General features: G+C 39.5%; 2 protein-coding genes across 5 annotated transcripts in view; one reads left to right on the forward strand and one right to left on the reverse strand.

Moving 5' to 3' along the window:
* The window catches only part of LOC129752115 (monocarboxylate transporter 12-like), a 308,960-nt gene that overhangs the window by 16,555 nt on the left and 273,036 nt on the right, over positions 1-19,369 (reverse strand). The gene's annotated exons all lie outside the window — the stretch shown is intronic.
* Positions 8,984-10,338, forward strand: LOC129752137 (lysosomal acid phosphatase-like). Its single transcript, XM_055747933.1, has 3 exons — positions 8,984-9,215; positions 9,280-9,522; positions 9,579-10,338. Exons 1-3 carry the CDS (start codon positions 9,012-9,014, stop codon positions 10,260-10,262), a joined length of 1,131 nt encoding a protein of 376 aa, XP_055603908.1. The 5' UTR covers positions 8,984-9,011; the 3' UTR covers positions 10,263-10,338.

Below are 19,369 nucleotides of genomic sequence, written 5' to 3' on the forward strand. Positions count from 1 at the left end.
TAAGGATCAGGATAAGGATCAGGATAAGGATCAGGATAAGGATCAGGATCAGGACAAGGATCAGGATAAGGATCAGGATAAGGATCAGGGTAAGGATCAGGATTAGGATCACGATAAGGATCAGGATAAGGATCAGGATAAGAATCAGGATAAAGATCAGGATAAGGATCAGGATTAGGATCAGGATAAGGATCAGGATAAGGATCAGGATGAGGATCAGGAAAAGGATCAAGATAAGGATCAGGATAAGGATCAGGATCAGGATAAGGATAAGGATCAGGATAAGGATCAGGATAAGGATCACGATAAGGATCACGATGAGGATCAGAATAAGGATCAGGATAAGGATCAGGATAAGGATCAGGATAAGGATCAGGATAAGGATCAGGATCAGGATAAGGATCAGGATAAGGATCAGGATAAGGATCAGGATAAGGATCAGGGTAAGGATCAGGATAAGGATCACGATAAGGATCAGGATAAGGATCAGGATAAGGATCAGGATAAGGATCAGGATAAGGATAAGGATAAGGATAAGGATAAGGATCGGGATAAGGATCAGGATAAGGATCAGGATAAGGATCAGGATAAGGATCAGGATATGGATCAGGATAAGAATCAGGATAAGGATTAGGATAAGGATTAGGATAAGGATCATTATAAGGATCAGGATAAGGATCAGGATGAGGATCAGGAAAAGGATCAGGATAATGATCAGGATAAGGATCAGGATAAGGATCAAGATAAGAATCAGGATAAGGATCAGGATAAGGATCAGGATAAGGATCAGGATAAGGATCAAGATATGGATTAAGATAAGGATCAGGATAAGGATCAGGATAAGGATCAGGAAAAGGATCAGGATAAGGATCAGGATAAGGATCAGGATAAGGATCAGGATAAGGATAAGGATAAGGATCGGGATAAGGATCAGGATAAGGATCAGGATAAGGATCAGGATAAGGATCAGGATGAGGATCAGGATAAGGATCAGGATAAGGATCAGGATAAGGATCAGGATAAGGATCAGGATAAGGATCAGGATAAGGATAAGGATCAGGATAAGGATAAGGATCGGGATAAGGATCAGGATGAGGATCAGGATAAGGATCAGGATAAGGATCAGGATGAGGATCAGGATAAGGATCAGGATAAGGATCAGGATAAGGATCAGGATAAGGATCAGGATAAGGATCAGGATAAGGATCAGGATCAGGACAAGGATCAGGATAAGGATCAGGATAAGGATCAGGATAAGGATCAGGGTAAGGATCAGGATTAGGATCACGATAAGGATCAGGATAAGGATCAGGATAAGAATCAGGATAAAGATCAGGATAAGGATCAGGATTAGGATCAGGATAAGGATCAGGATAAGGATCAGGATGAGGATCAGGAAAAGGATCAAGATAAGGATCAGGATAAGGATCAGGATCAGGATAAGGATAAGGATCAGGATAAGGATCAGGATAAGGATCACGATAAGGATCACGATGAGGATCAGAATAAGGATCAGGATAAGGATCAGGATAAGGATCAGGATAAGGATCAGGATAAGGATCAGGATAAGGATCAGGATATGGATCAGGATAAGAATCAGGATAAGGATTAGGATAAGGATTAGGATAAGGATCATTATAAGGATCAGGATAAGGATCAGGATGAGGATCAGGAAAAGGATCAGGATAATGATCAGGATAAGGATCAGGATAAGGATTCAGATAAGGATCATGATAAGGATCACGATAAGGATCAGGATCAGGATAAAAATCAAGATAAGGATCAGGATAAGGATCAGGATAAGGATCAGGATAAGGATCAGGATAAGGATCAGGATAAGGATCAGGATAAGGATCAGGATAAGGATCAGGATAGGAATCAGGATAAGGAACAGGACAAGGATCAGGATTATATTCAGGATAAGGTTCATGATAAGGATCAGGATCAGGAACAGGATAAGGATCGGGAGAAGGATAAGGTTCAGTATAAGGACCAGGAAAAGGATCAGGATAAGGATCAGGATAAGGATCAGGATAAGGATCAGGATAAGGATCAGGATAAGGATCAGGATAAGGATCAGGATAAGGATCAGGATAAGGATCAGGATAAGGATCAGGATAAGGATCAGGATAAGGATCAGGATAAGGATCAGAATCAGGATCAGGATGAGGATCAGAATAAAGATCAGAATAAGGATTAAGATAAGGATCAGGATCAGGATAAGGATCAGGATAAGGATCAGGATAAGGATCAGGATAAGGATCAGGATAAGGATCAGGATAAGGATCAGGATAAGGATCAGGATAAGGATCAGGATAAGGATCAGGATAAGGATCAGGATAAGGATCAGGATAAGGATCAGGATAAGGATCAGAATCAGGATCAGGATGAGGATCAGAATAAAGATCAGAATAAGGATTAGGATAAGGATCAGGATAAGGATCAGGATAAGGATCAGGATAAGGATCAGGATAAGGATCAGGATAAGGATCAGGATAAGAATCAGGATAAGGATCAGGATAAGGATCAGGATAAGGATCGGGATAAGGATCAGGATAAGGATCAGGATAAGGATCAGGATAAGGATCAGGATAAGGATTAGGATGAGGATCAGGATAAAAATCTGGTTAAGGATCAAGATGATGATCAGGATAATGATCAGGATAAGGATCAGGATAAGGATCAGGATAAGGATCAGGAAAAGAATCTGGATAAGGATCATACTTTTCTACATGGATATTTTAGCATATTCATCTATATTTTTCACCTTTCACTTACAATAATTATTATGAGTTAGAAACTCTGTTTGGGACAATATTTTCAACTTCATTTGAGTAAGTATTATCTATATTTTTGATGAATTTTCTCTCAACGGGAGCGTCAGTAACAGAAAATAACGTTTTTCATATCATATCATCATATTTAATATTTTCATCAAATTTTTTTATCACTAGCAGCTTGAAACGCAGCATTTGGGATAGATAGAAAAATTTTTAGATTTTGTTTAGGCATTTCCCTTGAAACGTAAAAGAAATTGAAACCACAATAAATATTCTATGCCAATTGTTGGGACCAATAAAAGAACACAGTTTGAAGGAAGGAAAAAGTTTATTTGGGATCTGAAAAAACCATCCGAATGGTCATCGTGCCTGAAAAGTTTTCAACAATAGCCCTTCACCATTCATAGCTTGTTGAATTCGCGTTCTGCTGTGTGAATTACTTGAAATAAATTTTGGGCTAGGATCTATATTGAAAGAAGTAAAAAAGATCCCATCCATTTGACGGCATCTTGACGCCAATAAATGTAGAAGGTATGTACGTGTGCCACTCCACATGTGGTGAGCCATCCGAAATCGAAACGTCCCGACGACGTCACGCGGCCACCAACGAGCATTATTGGTAGCTAGTTTGTTTTCCGTTAACTTTGCTGCATAACTTTCGGGCGCAATGGTCCCTTTTATGAGCATGATGATTCTCTTTGGGGATTCTAGAGTGTGTTTGCTGTATGTGCCCGGGGTTGTGAATTTACTTTCACTGTCTAGTGATCTTTTTTTCCTCCCAAATTTCGATTTTTTTGGAGGATTTTTACCGGAAGAAGTCTGTCTAAAAGCATGACCGTGGAACAGTGGGGAAAATAAAAAAAAAAACAATTTTTCTTAATTGATACAAACAGCTGAAAAATCGATTCGCGAAGAAACCTTCCCCTAGCCTCGATTTTTTTTTCTAAATCTCCTATTCTTATCCTAAACCTTTGAAGTTTGTAAAAATAAAATTCATTCGTTTCCCAGTAGGGTGCCCCAGGCAATAAATCAAGTCGGTCAAAGCAGTGTGTGTTTTGGAGTCAGAGTATCCGCAAAATACTGTCAACCCTCTAGTAAAACAACACACAGTCTATTACAACTCTGCCCGTTCAGAATTGGGTCAATTGAATTTGGATCCGCAGGATTTGTGTGATGGTATTTCTGTTTTTTTTTGCCTATCGTTTTAACGTTTTCCAGATGAGCCTTCTCATGGCCATATGTATGTGGAAATCGAAAGCTTTTATGGGTGGCACAAATTGTATTTTGCTACAACAAATACGGGCAAATTTTATTATTCGTGGGAGTAGCAAGTTCAAGGATCGATGTGAATCTTTCATTTTGGTCTGCGTTTTGTCAATTCGAGGAAATCTAAATTATATCGCAATATTTTTCATTCTAAAAGATAAAAATAAAATTGAATGTTGCTTAATCACCTGAAGTAAAAAAAAGTTCTATATACATTCTCATTTTAAAAATATGTTTCCGTCAACCTCACAAGTTGAGTAACAGAAAGCTCCAGCAGCGTCTGTCAGCGTGAAGTAATTAATATTGGTAAGCTGAATATTTATTTGCAACTCGGAAAATGGCCCCTAAACGCGTGACTCGTGAGGCTCATTCAAGCAGCACGTTGGCCATGCTTAGGCTCAAGAGTGCTGCTACGAATTGAGCAAATGTTATTTGAATGCTAATGTGTTACACGTAGTTTATCACTGTCCACCATGTGCAAACAGGCAGCCCCAGAAGTTGGGTTGGATTTAGTACGCGTGCTTTCTGGTGATAATTTATGTTCAAAAGAAAACTAAATTGCGTCCCACAATAAATTGCTTTCGTTTTAGGTGGCGCCAGGCGTTTGGCATGGTTGGTTTATTGATGGAATCAACTAGTCCGGGAACAGGGGCATGTTGAATGTTACTAATCTTAGGCAAGTCTGTTACTGTTTTAGGGAAGAATATAAATTATATTAGATTAATTTTTTTTATTGGAATTCATTTTTTACCAGTAGAAAAATATCATGCATTTTCCACAATCTTTAGGTTTCATAACAAGCCAACCCAACCAACACAAAGTCCCTTTAACAGATCCCTGAGAGCTTAATCCCATACAATGTGCTAATTTACATTCTATTAAACCCGAAATAGAGGGTTTTGTGGATACTTTACGTACCAAAATCAAGCTGAAGAGAACGCTTTTCAGCCCTCATCGAGTACAGAAGAAATCATTGAACTTCTTTATGGAAAAAAACTTAGAAATAAAACAACAATGATTTCTTCCAATTTCCATTTCTATCTTCTTTTTACTTAATAATATTGTCAGTTCTTTGGAAATCTACCAAGATGAGTTTAGAATATCCAATTCGATACACTTTGTCGACAATATTGGGTAATGCATTCAACGGTGTTTAAAGTTGCCACTTTTTCTTGTAACCTCTTTTACCATCCCATGGCCCGAAATTCGATAATTGTAACCTATTTTACGACCCTCAAAACTCCCTCGTGCGATGTTTTCTGTTCAAATCCGATGCATAATAACGTCAATAACTTGAAAACAGTGAACATTGACGATCCTTATCGGTGACACATGACCCGAAACTTGCTCCCTGGAGTCAATTGCTAATAGCTCATCTAGGCGACCCCGTTTTTTGGACCACGATCCAAAACTTGACACCTGAAATCAATTACCCTTACTGTAAGACTTCCATGAGCCAATTTTCATTGCAATCATATGCACAATCAAGACAATATCACAAAAACAGTTAACAGATAATGTGGACGACCCCTTTTGCCAAGCTCTGACTCAAAATTTGAAACCTGAAAGCAATAGAGAAAACTCCTATGTGGAAATTTTCATCTCAATCCAATGTAGAATAACGTCAATATCGCCAAAACATTAAAAGATTGATATGGACGACCCTTTTGGCCGACCCCTGATCCTTAATTTGAAACCTGGAATTGATTGCTGGTCCCTCAAAACACTCATGTGCAAAATTTCATCACAATCCGATGTACACAACAATATTTGTCATGTATAGACGACCCCCCCTCAAAAGGGGTCATCCGAAAATCTAAAAACATTTTTCATCATTTCTGGTCCTAATGAGTACCCATGCCAAGTTTCAGCTCTCTAGGTCTTAAGTCGGCTGTGCCTATAGAGGACAAAAAACAAACAAACAAACAAACAAACATACAGAAATAGCTTTTTATATGTATAGATTAAACTATATTTTTATGATTGGTTATATGAATTCAACTATAAATATGATAGCTTCAACTACACTTGTATGATTGGTTCAACCATAAATATAATAAATTCAACTATATATACTGATTGATGTTGTACATTCAACTAAATATATTGTAGACTCAACTACACAGCTAAGGTTGATTTAACTATAAATATGATTAAATCAATTATACTTCTATGATTGATTTTAAGCGTTCAATTATATTTTATAGTTTTTTCTGTAGTTTTCCTGCATTTATTTTTATTCTCATTTTGGTTTCATACATATTTTGTTTATTTGTAAGCACGAAAAAGATTATGTTAGCAACGAATCATAAGATAACGCTTTGTTCGGGTTAGCAGTCAGGTCAGCACATCGATGGTTTTGGCATTGTCCAGCCATTTCCTTCTCTTGCAATTTAGTTGCTGCTGCATCTGAATCTGAATCTGAATCAACTTGAAGGGAGGAAAAGATTTGTCACAATTTTATTCAAACAAGCAAATGTGCTATCCAATTAAATATACCTCCTTTGCTAATTATCCAGTGATTTGTTATTGGTAAAGACGAGTTGCCTGCTGTTGAGGGCACAATAGCTACACTTATGTATATGTAGTGATTGATTGAAACTAGTTACACTTATGTACATATAGTGTTAGGATGTATTGTAATTATTCAAGTATCACATAATCAATCATAAAAATATATTGAATTTAATATATTTATTGTTCAATGCCGCAAATCAATCATAGAATTGTAGTTGAATCTATCATATTTACAGTTTAATCAATTGTACAATTACAGTTAAATCTATCATATTTATAGTTGAATGTGAAAGGGGAACCAGGAATGTATAGTTGAATCTATTAAATTTATAGTTGACTGCATAGAATCAATCATACAATTGTAGTTGAATCCATCATATTTACAATTGCATCAATCATATCATTTTAGGTGAGTCTATTATATTTATAGTTGGAAGCAAAAATCATTTGATTCAAATTCAAAGGTGAAATGAGAGCAAGTCTCCTAGCCATTTCTCCTACAGACTAGAGATTCCGAGAAATTCCACTACAATTATTTGGAATCCAGATTAAGCCGATCAGTTCCATGTAAGCCTACTTTTAAGCGCATATGAAAACAACCGTCATTTTTTTCAGAATTTTTCATCATGGCTAAATAATTAACATGCGTTGTTTTGATAACGATCGGAAAGCGTCGATCATATTAAATCGCTTGTTGAAAAGTGTGAGCACCTCTCTACAGTTTGTCGATCGTCAGTTAAGTACAATCCGTTAACCACTCAAAACATTGTTCAAGTAAGTATTCTTGGATTTATCAAATTTATTGTTAAGTTAAATTTTAAGTTAAAATCTCTAACTCAGTATTGCCAAGTCAGTAGAAGTTCTACAAGAAAATCGATGATTGTCTGGTTAAAAGAAACAGTATGCATCCAATTCAAGATTGGCCATTCTGAATTGCGTATCCAGGATCCCAACAGATAAGTATGTATCAGCACATGTAGACTAGACTGGCCCAAATTTGTATGGGATGATTTTTACAACATTTTTTTCAACGCGGCACCCCTTAGATTGGTGCATTTAGGTGAAAAAATGACTTTCTGAAAGTTTCAGGTCATTTGGAAAAAGCACGAGCTGGCGCAAAGGACTTCAAATTTGAATGGAGATTTTCGACAAAATGTATGAAAAATCGACATACTTTCACTCTTTGTATCCTAAAATATGTTTCCAGTATGCTAGAAAGCTCAGAATTTCAGGAATATAAGTTCAAACAATGACAAACAAGTTTGTAGAAGATCGTGACGCTAAACGAGTTGACTCTGATGAGTTATCCGCAATTGAATTTGTGATTTTTTTCGCATTTCATCGATATATCGTGAACGGTGTATGGGTGAATTATTAGTACTAACTTGATCGCATTGTCACACAATGAAAATAACAGATATAAAGTTTGTGTCCTCCTTTCTAAATACCCCGCGATAATGTTTGTAAGAGCTTTTTTCGCAACTTTTCCGAGGACTAAAACTTTCTATTTGTTATTCTCATTGTGTGACGATGCAATCAAGTTAGTGCGATTATTCGCCCATATATCGTTCACGATACATCAAAGAAGTGCGAAAAAAATCACACATTCAATTGCGGATAACTCATCACAGTCAACTCGTATCGCATCACAATCTTCTACAAACTTCTTTGTCATTGTTAGAACTATAATTCCTGAAATTCTGAGCTTTCTAGCATACTGGAAACATATTTTAGAACACAAAGAGTGAAAGTAAGTCGATTTTTCATACATTTTGACGGAAATCTGCATACAAATTTCAAGTCCTTTGCGCCAGCTCGTGCTGTTTCCAAATGACCTGAAACTTTCAGAAAGTCATTTTTTCACCTAAATGCACCAATCTAGGGGGTGCCGCGTGGAATATAAGGATTTTTTTTATTATGGGCCAGTCTAATGTAGACTATAACACTAAAAAATTTCAAAAAATGTTTGGATTCATAAGGATTCATCAAATGTGAATGATAATTAAAAACCACACGATCGCTTGATTAGCCATCAAATATTTATCCACAGCCCCATTATCTTGTATGTGATATACTTTGGTAGTAAATTGATCACAAGTCTATTTTTTTCTTTGTTATAAAATCTGTCGGCACTCTTTTAATTACCGAAACAAGTTAAATTAAAGGCGGTGAACTAGATAGATATGATCACTTTCACTGCATCAAGGTCGCCGACCTCGTAACTGTACCAAAAGTCATTCAATTAGCATCGGCTTAGTGATAAAAATAATGTATCACACAAAAAAAACGACTTGTTCCATGATGCCGTTTTTATTAGTCGCCAGATTAGATTCAGCTTATCAATGTGGGAATATGTCTCATAAAACCATTTTCAATTGTATATAAGAGGTGGATGCGCTGAGCTTGTCAGTCAGTGTCAATCGCTTTTGGCAAGGTCAACAGTGCAAGATGTATCAAAGGTCCCGATTGGCGATTGCTGTTTTGGTTTTAGCTGTGTTGGCAGCTGAAGTTCATACTGCACCTCACTATGGTGACTCGCTTCGCATGGTGATTCTTATGTTCCGTCATGGAGGCCGATCACCTATTTCAAGCTATCCCAATGATCCGTACCTGAACTATCCGTGGGTCTCGGGCTTTGGAGCACTGCAACCGGTAAGAGATGAAATAACCATTGATAAGTGATTAGGGCGATTCTTAACCGTAATTGATTTTTCAGGTGGGCACTCAACAAACCTACCAGTTGGGTAAAAACTTGAGAGAACGTTACGAATCGCTGATTCCGTCGGATGGCTACTATACGACCCAGAAGATTACCGCCACCAGCAGCAGCGTTGAGCGAGCGATCATGTCTGCGCAGTCCGTATTGGCGGCCTTCTTGAAACCCAGTGGAAATGCGATCGATATTTCGATTCGCTGGCAGCCGGTTCCGATTTTCACCATTCCTACCAATGATGATTATGTAGGTTGTTTGAACGTTGAGGTAATTGATTAAACTAACTGAATTCCACTTCGCAGATTCTTCAACAAACGCGTCCTTGCAACAAATACAACCAAGAACTCGGACGACTCATGGTGAGTCCGCCTGCGGAGTACCAATCATTTTTCGCAGAGCTCGCCCAGGAGTACGATTATTTGTCCAAAAATACCGGATCAACCATCAACTCGTGGATGTCTGTTCTTGGAATTTACGATACACTGATTGCCGAAGACCGAAGTGGTCTGAAGCTTCCCGAATGGACCAGCCGAGTATTTCCAGAGAAGGCCGAAAAGGGTATGGGAGGTGCTTTCCGAATGATGTCTGGAACTCCGACGATGAAATTGCTGAAGGGTGGAGCAACTTTCACCGAGTTCCTCAAGTTGATGAAGGCCAAAAAGTCGAAAACCATGAGCCCGGATCGCTCAATCTTCATCTATTCCGGTCACGATCTTACCCAGGTAGCGCTGATGGACAGCATGGGTATGCTGGATCAGACTACCGATAGGCCCGAGTACGCTTCGACGGTTGCCTTCGAGTTGCACGAGAACAGCTATCTGCCTGGAGATCTTGAAGTTCGCATGGTGTACTTCAAGAATTGGACCGTCAAAGTGCCGCAATCTTTGACGATTCCCGGATGTCCCAGCCCGTGTGCCGTCAGCAAGCTGGAGGAATCGATGCGTGCCATCATTTTGGACAACTACGATGCCGCTTGCGCTGTTTAAGGTTATGCGATTTGATATGATCAGATTTTAAGCTTGTTTTGAGGTTATGAAATAAAATAAAGGTGAAATCATACAAGCTATGGATTAAAATTATTTTTTTGGCATAATATGTAACCAGAAGTATTGACTAATTGACCGACTGACTGACTGTCTGACTGACTGACTGATTGACTGATTGATCTGAACTGATCGATCTGAACTGATCGATCTGAACTGATCGATCTGAACTGATCGATCTAAACTGATCGATCTAAACTGATCGATCTGAACTGATCGATCTGAACTGATCGATCTGAGCTTATCGATCTGAACTGATCGATCTGAACTTATCGATCTGAACTGATCGATCTGAACTGATCGATTTGGACTGACTGAATGGAACTGATCGATCTGAACTGATCGATCTGAACTGATCGACCTGAACTGGTCGACCTGAACTGGTCGATCTGAACTGATCAATCTGAACTGATCGATCTGAACTGATCGATCTGAACTGATCGATCTGAACTGATCGATCTGAACTGATCGATCTGAACTGATCGATCTGAACTGATCGATCTGAACTAATCGATCTGAACTGATCGATCTAAACTGATCGATCTAAACTGATCGATCTGAACTAATCGATCTGAACTGATCGATTTAAACTGATCGATCTGAACTGATCTATCTGAACTGATAGATCTGAAATGATGGATCTAAATTGATCAATCTGGATTGATCGATCAGGACTGATCGATCTGAACTTATCGATCTGAACTGATCGATCTGAACTGATCGATCTGAACTGAACGATTTGGACTGACTGAATGGAACTGATCGATCTGAACTGATCGATCTGAACTGATCGACCTGAACTGGTCGACCTGAACTGGTCGATCTGAACTGATCGATCTGAACTGATCGATCTGAACTGATCGATCTGAACTGATCGATCTGAACTGATCGATCTGAACTGATCGATCTGAACTGTTCGATTTGAATTGATCGATCTAAACTGATCGATCTAAACTGATCGATCTGAACTAATCGATCTGAACTGATCGATCTAAACTGATCGATCTGAACTGATCGATCTGAACTGATCGATCTGAACTGATCGATCTGAACTGATCGATCTGAACTGATCGATCTGAACTTATCGATCTGAACTGATCGATCTGAACTGATCGATTTGGACTGACTGAATGGAACTGATCGATCTGAACTGATCGATCTGAACTGATCGATCTGAACTGATCGATTTGAACTGATCGATCTAAACTGATCGATCTAAACTGATCGATCTGAACTAATCGATCTGAACTGATCGATTTAAACTGATCGATCTGAACTGATCTATCTGAACTGATAGATCTGAAATGATGGATCTAAATTGATCAATCTGGATTGATCGATCAGGACTGATCGATCTGAACTTATCGATCTGAACTGATCGATCTGAACTGATCGATCTGAACTGAACGATTTGGACTGACTGAATGGAACTGATCGATCTGAACTGATCGATCTGAACTGATCGACCTGAACTGGTCGACCTGAACTGGTCGATCTGAACTGATCGATCTGAACTGATCGATCTGAACTGATCGATCTGAACTGATCGATCTGAACTGATCGATCTGAACTGTTCGATTTGAATTGATCGATCTAAACTGATCGATCTAAACTGATCGATCTGAACTAATCGATCTGAACTGATCGATCTAAACTGATCGATCTGAACTGATCGATCTGAACTGATCGATCTGAACTGATCGATCTGAACTGATCGATCTGAACTGATCGATCTGAACGGATCGATCTGAACTGATCGAGCTAAACTGATCGATCTGAACTGATCGATCTGAACTGATCGATCTGAACTGATCGATCTGAACTGATCGATCTAAACTTATCGATCTGAACTGATCGATCTGAACTGATCGGTTTGAACTGATCGATCTGAACTGATCGATATGATCTGGACGATCTGAAATAAACGATTTGAACTGATCGATCTGAACTGGTCGATCTGAACTGATCGATCTGAACTGATCGATCTGAACTGATCGATATGAACTGATCGATCTGAACTGATCGATATGAACTGATCGATCTGAACTGATCGATATGAACTGATCGATCTGAATTGAGCTATCTGAAATGATCGATCTGAATTGATCAATCAGGACTGATCGAGTTGAACTGATCGATCTGGATTGATCGATTGAGGACTGATCGATCTGAACCGATCGATCATAACTGATCGATCTGAAATGATCGATCTAAACTGATCGATTTGAACTAATCGATCTGAACTGTTCATCTGGGCTGATCGAGGTGAGCTGATTGATGGTAATGATCGATGTGAACTGATCGATGGGATCGATATTGATTTGAATTGATTAAAGGGTTTTAATCAACCTGATTTAGCCGATTTGGTTAATCAGTTATGATTAATCTTATTTTCAATCTGAATAGATCGATCAATTATCTTTCTATTGTGAACTGATTAATATGTACTGATCGATCAGTTTTTAATTTTGTGAACACAAAATGTTATAATAAAATGATTAAAGCATTGCAGACTTATGTAAATTACTGGACATCCTTCAGTGAAAATCGAATCCCTCTATTTTTGATTTTAGTCACCATATTGCCACCATGCTTTCCACTCGGTTGAGCTCCCTAGTCGGTGGCGCGGCATAGGACCAAATTTTTTCTGACAATTTGCGATGCTTGGAACGGAAAAATTGTTGTTACAGGATCATCATATCGTAACGATTAGCATCGATGCAGAGTCATTCACAAAAGAGCTATAGAGAAACCCAAAACCCCATCCATGTCAAGTTCTGCATGGCTGAGTTTTACTGCAACCACACAATATTCGAATGGATTTATCCCGTTAACAATCAGCAGACTGGAAGAGAAATTAATGCTTAAACTTTTTGACTCAGATTGAAATGGGTTACGTCCTCCTGAACTCCTTCTCTGAAGTGTGTGTGTCAATTTTAAGCTGTCATTAAGCTTTGTGCAGCGGTCGTAAAATTAGCAGCTGCTAACAAACGCCAATAGGCTCGAAAGGGTTTAGTTTTCTATAGGAGGTTGGATAATGCACCGGGAGAGAGCCCATTAAAAAGCTGTCGACGACAACGACGACGAGTGTTAATTGACGTGTTTGCAAACTTCTATCCTCGGATTATGGCGGCACAAAGTCGGTCAATGGTTTGGTGAAGCAGCTTTTAATTTTCCGTTCCGGTCAATCCGAACATAATAAAACCTATTTGGACAAGGTGTGGCATCGTTTGAGCGTTTAGAGAAAGATGTAGATGTGGAACAATCGAAACAGAAAATAATTATAGCTTTCAGAACAATGATTATATAGAAAACTTCGGATTCGAAAAGAATATATAATTTATCGACACTGGAAAAAAGCAACTTTTATTAACGACCTGGCAACATTCCTTCAGTCGCCGAAACTGCTGTTTGCAGATGATCTCAAAATCTACCGGACCATCGATTCGATATTGGATTGTGTTGCGCTTCAGGAGGACGTCGATCGATTATTAGTATGGTGTGGATTACACGGTATGGAGGTTAACGCCGAAAAATGCAAGTGTATAAGCTTTTTCAGAACTAGAGCCTCTGTTGTCTACGACTACGGTCTAAGGGACACCTCTCTCGAAAGAGTAAGCTTTATTAAAGACCTCGGAATAACGTTTGACCAAAAGCTCTCATTTGTTCAGCACACCGCGACCACTGTAGCCAAAGCCTTCGCTTTGCTCGGCTTCCTGCGTCGGAATACACTCAGCTTTGAGGACCCGTATGCTCTGAAAACAGTTTTCTGCTCATTGGTACGCAGTGTTCTGGAATATGCGGTACCGGTCTGGGCACCCTACCACTCTGTCCACAGCGAAAGACTCGAAAGGATTCAGAAAAAATTCCTCCGCTACGCCCTGCGACGATTGCCATGGCAAGATCCCGTACGGTTACCACCCTATTCTGAGAGGTGTGCCTTGCTATCAATGACGTCTTTGAGCCAAAGAAGAACCTTTCTACAGCGCACCTTCGTTTACGATATCTTGACAAATGCCGTTGACTGCCCGCAATTGCTTCAGAGATTGAACATATACGTTCCAGCACGCCGACTGCGTAATCAAACCATGTTTTGGCTGCCAAGAAGCAGGACTGTCTTCGGACAGAATCACCCACTCTTTCGATGTTGTGAAGTTTTCAATGCTGTTTCTCACTTGTTTGACTATCATGTTACAAAATCTAAGTTTAAATGTGCAATCCGTGACGTCACCTAACCTAATTGCAATGTAATCTAAATATAAGCTAATCTTAAACAATCAGTCTGTATGACAATAGTCAAAGACTCCAGAAATAAATAAATAAATAAACTTTAGCAATTCGCGATCGTTCTTAATAATGACTAAGTAACTACTCAAACATAGTCCTTCAGTCGCGCCACAATGCACTTTTCTGCATCAAAGCGAATAAAATCCGGAACGATTCATCCAACGAACAGCTACATAAGCTAATACCGTCTTCCGTACCTTCCCATGCAGAATCACAAAAAGTTATTGCACAATTTTGTCACACCCCCTAGTTATCATATTTATCTATCCTAGGGCGCGAGGTTGGGTTGGCAGTTCTCCGGAAAGGCGGTCATCAGCCATAAAAAAGCAGTGCTGCACTTCCGTCCGGTTCATTTCCGGCGGGAGTCAATTTGGGACGCAAATATTCCAATACCTACTGCTAGCTACTTTTACTGTTTCTGCTGATCTCCTTGAAGCTTTTTTGACAAAGAAATATTTTCCGCTAATAAGGATAATGGACGCGTTGTTCCGGATTGACGAAACTGGAACGTGAGACAATTTGTTGAAATGTTTTAGCTAGACGAGACGCCAATCAAGTGTTCTGATGAAATAAGAAAGTGAAAAATTGAGAGCATAATAAGGGAGTTTTTTTTAAGTGTTTCCGTTTACTTTTTCAACTCAGGGGCACGATACAGTGCAGTTTGCGAAATTGATCCACTACTAAACTTGATAGACGATAAACAAGCTTATCGACTATAAACTTTAAACACGATATTCATTCATTCTGAGGTGCTTATGAATAACTATTTTGAACCTTGTTTACGGAAAACCACTCAACGATCTTTTACATTGATGTTTGGGCCTATAAGCACATTGATCTCCAATTTTACTTATCGGTATCATATTTTTTGAAAGTCTTCTGATTCGAGAGTCTTTTTGTAAGTCATTTTGTAGAACGTAAAAACATTTACCCTGATTTGCCCTTGAGTGTCAATTGAACACTATTGGATGTTTGGCGGCTTTAACTTTATTCGGGTGCATCCAAATAAAACAATTTCTTCGTGGACTCTCGATGAATTCTTGAAATCTTTAATTTTGAATCATTACTTTTTTAAAGACGCACCCTGATCGGAAAGCCTAGGAGAAAAAAACTCCCTAATCAGACCTTGAGTGTTAATTTGACACTCCTCGCTTAAACCCGCTTTATTTTTTTTTCAAACGATTTAAAAAAATATATAGTTTGGGAAACCTCCTAATAAAACTCAAATATATTCTCAGACAATATTCAGCAGTTTTCCGTTATTCAAAGCCTAAGGAAAAAAAATCTGAAATAACATGATGCGGAAAAAGACTATAGGGCAGCTACAGAATGCTAAAAAAAAAATTCACTTAGTGTCCACGAAAGCTGAAGTTAGAAGCTATACGTTGTTATATGTTACATAAGGATATATATCTATTTTTAATTTTTTTTAAGATAATGACCATAAAAAATTTAAAAAGTGGTGTAAAAACCATACTTTTTAATTAATGAACCGTCAAAAGATGATTGAAAAGTTGACGTAATTTGGCACATTTTTGCATTTTTAGATTGTCACAGAATTTTTAAGGAATTTCAAAAGTAGCTGTTTTTCGAACTTTTTGTCAATTTGCATTTTTTCAGATTTTTTCACACTAAAATTTGACTTTACACTGGATTTTGAGTATTTTGAGCAAGATTTCCGCAAAAAAAATATTTTCAGCAGAAAGCCGAATTCATACCGATTCCAGTGGTATGAAGCTTAGTAAGTGGTATGAAGTAAACGCAAAATATATGGTTGTTTGGGCAATGGTCTATAATTTGGGTTTGTTCTTCTTTGGGTTTGTTCACGGTTTGGTCTTCTAATAAGATAGGAAATCATTGCAACTTAAAGGTTTCTCTTTATTTTTTACTTGTTGAAAACGCAGGTTTCAGTGGTGGAATAGAGTTAATCTTTATTTGTTTTGTTCGTCAAGTCCTTAAATAACTACTTATAACATAAGCGATAGCTATTTACATTCTTCACTGAAGTGAGATTAGTTTTCTCATTTTCGTGTGATATTCTGAGCTAACCACTCAGAATATCTGGCAACACTGGTGAGTTACCACGAACCTAAATTGAGTTATTTAGCTTCACAGTGTGATGATGTAAACATTTGTACCGTGTTTACCATCATCAGCTGTCATCATCAATCATTACTGCTATTGTTTCAATTGCGAATTGACTCAAAGCATGCGGAACCAAAACAAACTGTTTTGGTTTCGCCGACGGAGCGGCAGATTTCCTCTGCTGAAACCGTAAGTATCAACACCTCCCCTCAATTCGCATTTCCCTCCTGCTCGATGACTGCGTCTCTGGGCCGGTTCGGGATTGACGGAATCTGGACCATCATCATCATCTTCGCCATCGCTACTCTCGTAGTCGCTCTCGTCTCCCAACGTATGCTGACTGGCACCAGAATCGATGACGAATTTTCGTTGATTCTGGTGGCTGATAACCTCAGCATGCAAACGCACAGCATATCTTGCATGTTGTTTTCTGGTAACCCCAGATAAACAATCCCTTGTTGCTAACAGGGCCCTTTATCGGTGGCTTCGTGAATTAGCTAGACTTCGATCGGCAGGACTCATCCATAATGCCTCAGAAATCAAGAGGTGGATAAATTCGCTAGCGACTAACCATCGCCCGAACTACCTCCTCCGAAGCACCCGAAGCAGCATCCATCCATCGAAGACATGGAAGTATTGCTCGCGCATACTATACGCAGCACAGCTACAAAGCACAAGAATGATCTTGACTCCAACTCTTTGATCGCTACAAAAAGCCGGAATGCAAAGTTCAGCAACAAACGTCCAATCTGACTCTGTGTTGCTAAAGTTTCTGGCAACTAACCGTTGCCGAAAATACCTCCTCCTAAGCTAACACCATCAGAAAAATCAAACTGTTGGCTTGGATAAGCGCACCTGTGCTGACTACAGCGTAGCTCCACATCACGAGAGTAACCCTCTCGAACAGCTTCTTCCAATCTTCAATCTTGGCTAATACTCCATCTGGAGCATTAAGATCTGACCAATCCTGGTTACAGATCCCGAGAGTCCTTCTCCCGGCCGTCGGAAATAAAACCATGCTGCTAACCGCAGCGCGGCTCGTGACGGCATCGAGAGTTACCCTCTCGGAACCCGACTTCCCGGCCACGAACTCCAGTGGCACCTTCTGGCTGACCTGGAGTATCTTGTGGCCTTTGCGCTTGTGGCGATCTTCTGCGCTCGTGGTCATCTGTGCTAGGAACAGCTGCTGTATGCTGATTGCAGCGCATAGCCAAAGCACGAGAGTAACCCTATTACAAGCTCATATATTGCGTAAGAATTATTATTGAACACGATAGGTTTTGGTACCAAGGTACGAGAATCGCGATGTCTGGATAATGTAATATGATTCTTATTAAATGCTTTATCTGAGACTATTCGAAATATTGAGTGGATGATATGACATTGTGCTTATATTCTAACTACATACATAAATTACACAAAATTCAGCTTACTTGCTAATTCTCCGAAACGTCCTCCTCAGCGGTGATCACGGGGCCCCGGGTGTCTCTTCTGCATCCATGCACATGTAACTCACTCCCATGCACTGCTGCTGATTAATTTCTTTTTCGGTATTTTAATTTCCAATTCCACATAGCCACCCTATTCTCAATAAGATTCCTTCCTTCTCGATGTAAACAAACCGATGCATCAAGTGCATCGGGGAATCCCCAATTAGATGTTTGCTCACGTCTCACTTATTCCTTGTTTACACCAACACTCTTGCATGCAGCTTAGCGGTGTTACCACTAGCATATAACCCAGGCTCTTACACACACCATTGCCCGCAGGCCATCTCGTAATTCACCACACTATGCTGAGATCAATATGGCCGTAGCCCTTTAGCAAACCTTCCCCCACAAGCTATTGCAGCAGCAGCACTCCGGCTCAGATTCACCTGGCACCAACCGAACTTCGTTCCCGTATTTTCCACAATCGCACCGGTGCCAGCTAAGCACGACCGACGCGCTTGATTCGCTTCCTTTTGACGACGAATATCCGAACCACCGCACACAGTAAGGAAAGCGCTCGTACTGGTTGAGATGAGAAATCGGTCACCAATACTTAGTGAGGCGACTGGAGCTTTCGATCGGTATTCGAACTGGCTCGGCTTTCCACTACCACAGGGACGACTGGCTTCTTCATGTGCCTAGTCACGATTGGCCATCGATGAGTGACTTCCACCGTACTTGCGAGGTGTTCGGTGCACAAGGCCTTGAAGCAGCATTTAAAGGGCTCTGTAATTTCATTGAACGATTTTAGCAAAAGGGCAGTTACTACATTCGGCTCTATGAATGTACCTCGATGAGAGCCCTCTTTGTCAGGAAATGTGTTCCCTAGGGAATCTCACGGTGGATGTTCGGCTCTCGTCTTCGGGATTCTAGGGATGTGCAATGAACTTAGTTTCGAGACATTATAATTCGTGAATCTTTTACCTGATTGGAATCTAAGCTATCGAGAGTCGTTAGGGGCTGCCTGCTTGATTCCGTTTTGCGAATGAGCTGTTAGGTGGGTAATAATGGGAACAGCTATAGCACGTGTGGTTGTTGTGTACTTACATTCCAATTACCGAAATGACGGAGTGATTCGGGAATAATATCGCTGCTGTGTGCCGCTTCCCGTTCGATTATTATCACACGCTTTTGGTCAATTCCTATAATAGTTTGTTGCATTACAAATCAAATTTCTTTTTAATGTTG

Source organism: Uranotaenia lowii, chromosome 1 (genome assembly GCF_029784155.1).
Source record: "Uranotaenia lowii strain MFRU-FL chromosome 1, ASM2978415v1, whole genome shotgun sequence".
NCBI lineage: Eukaryota > Metazoa > Arthropoda > Insecta > Diptera > Culicidae > Uranotaenia > Uranotaenia lowii.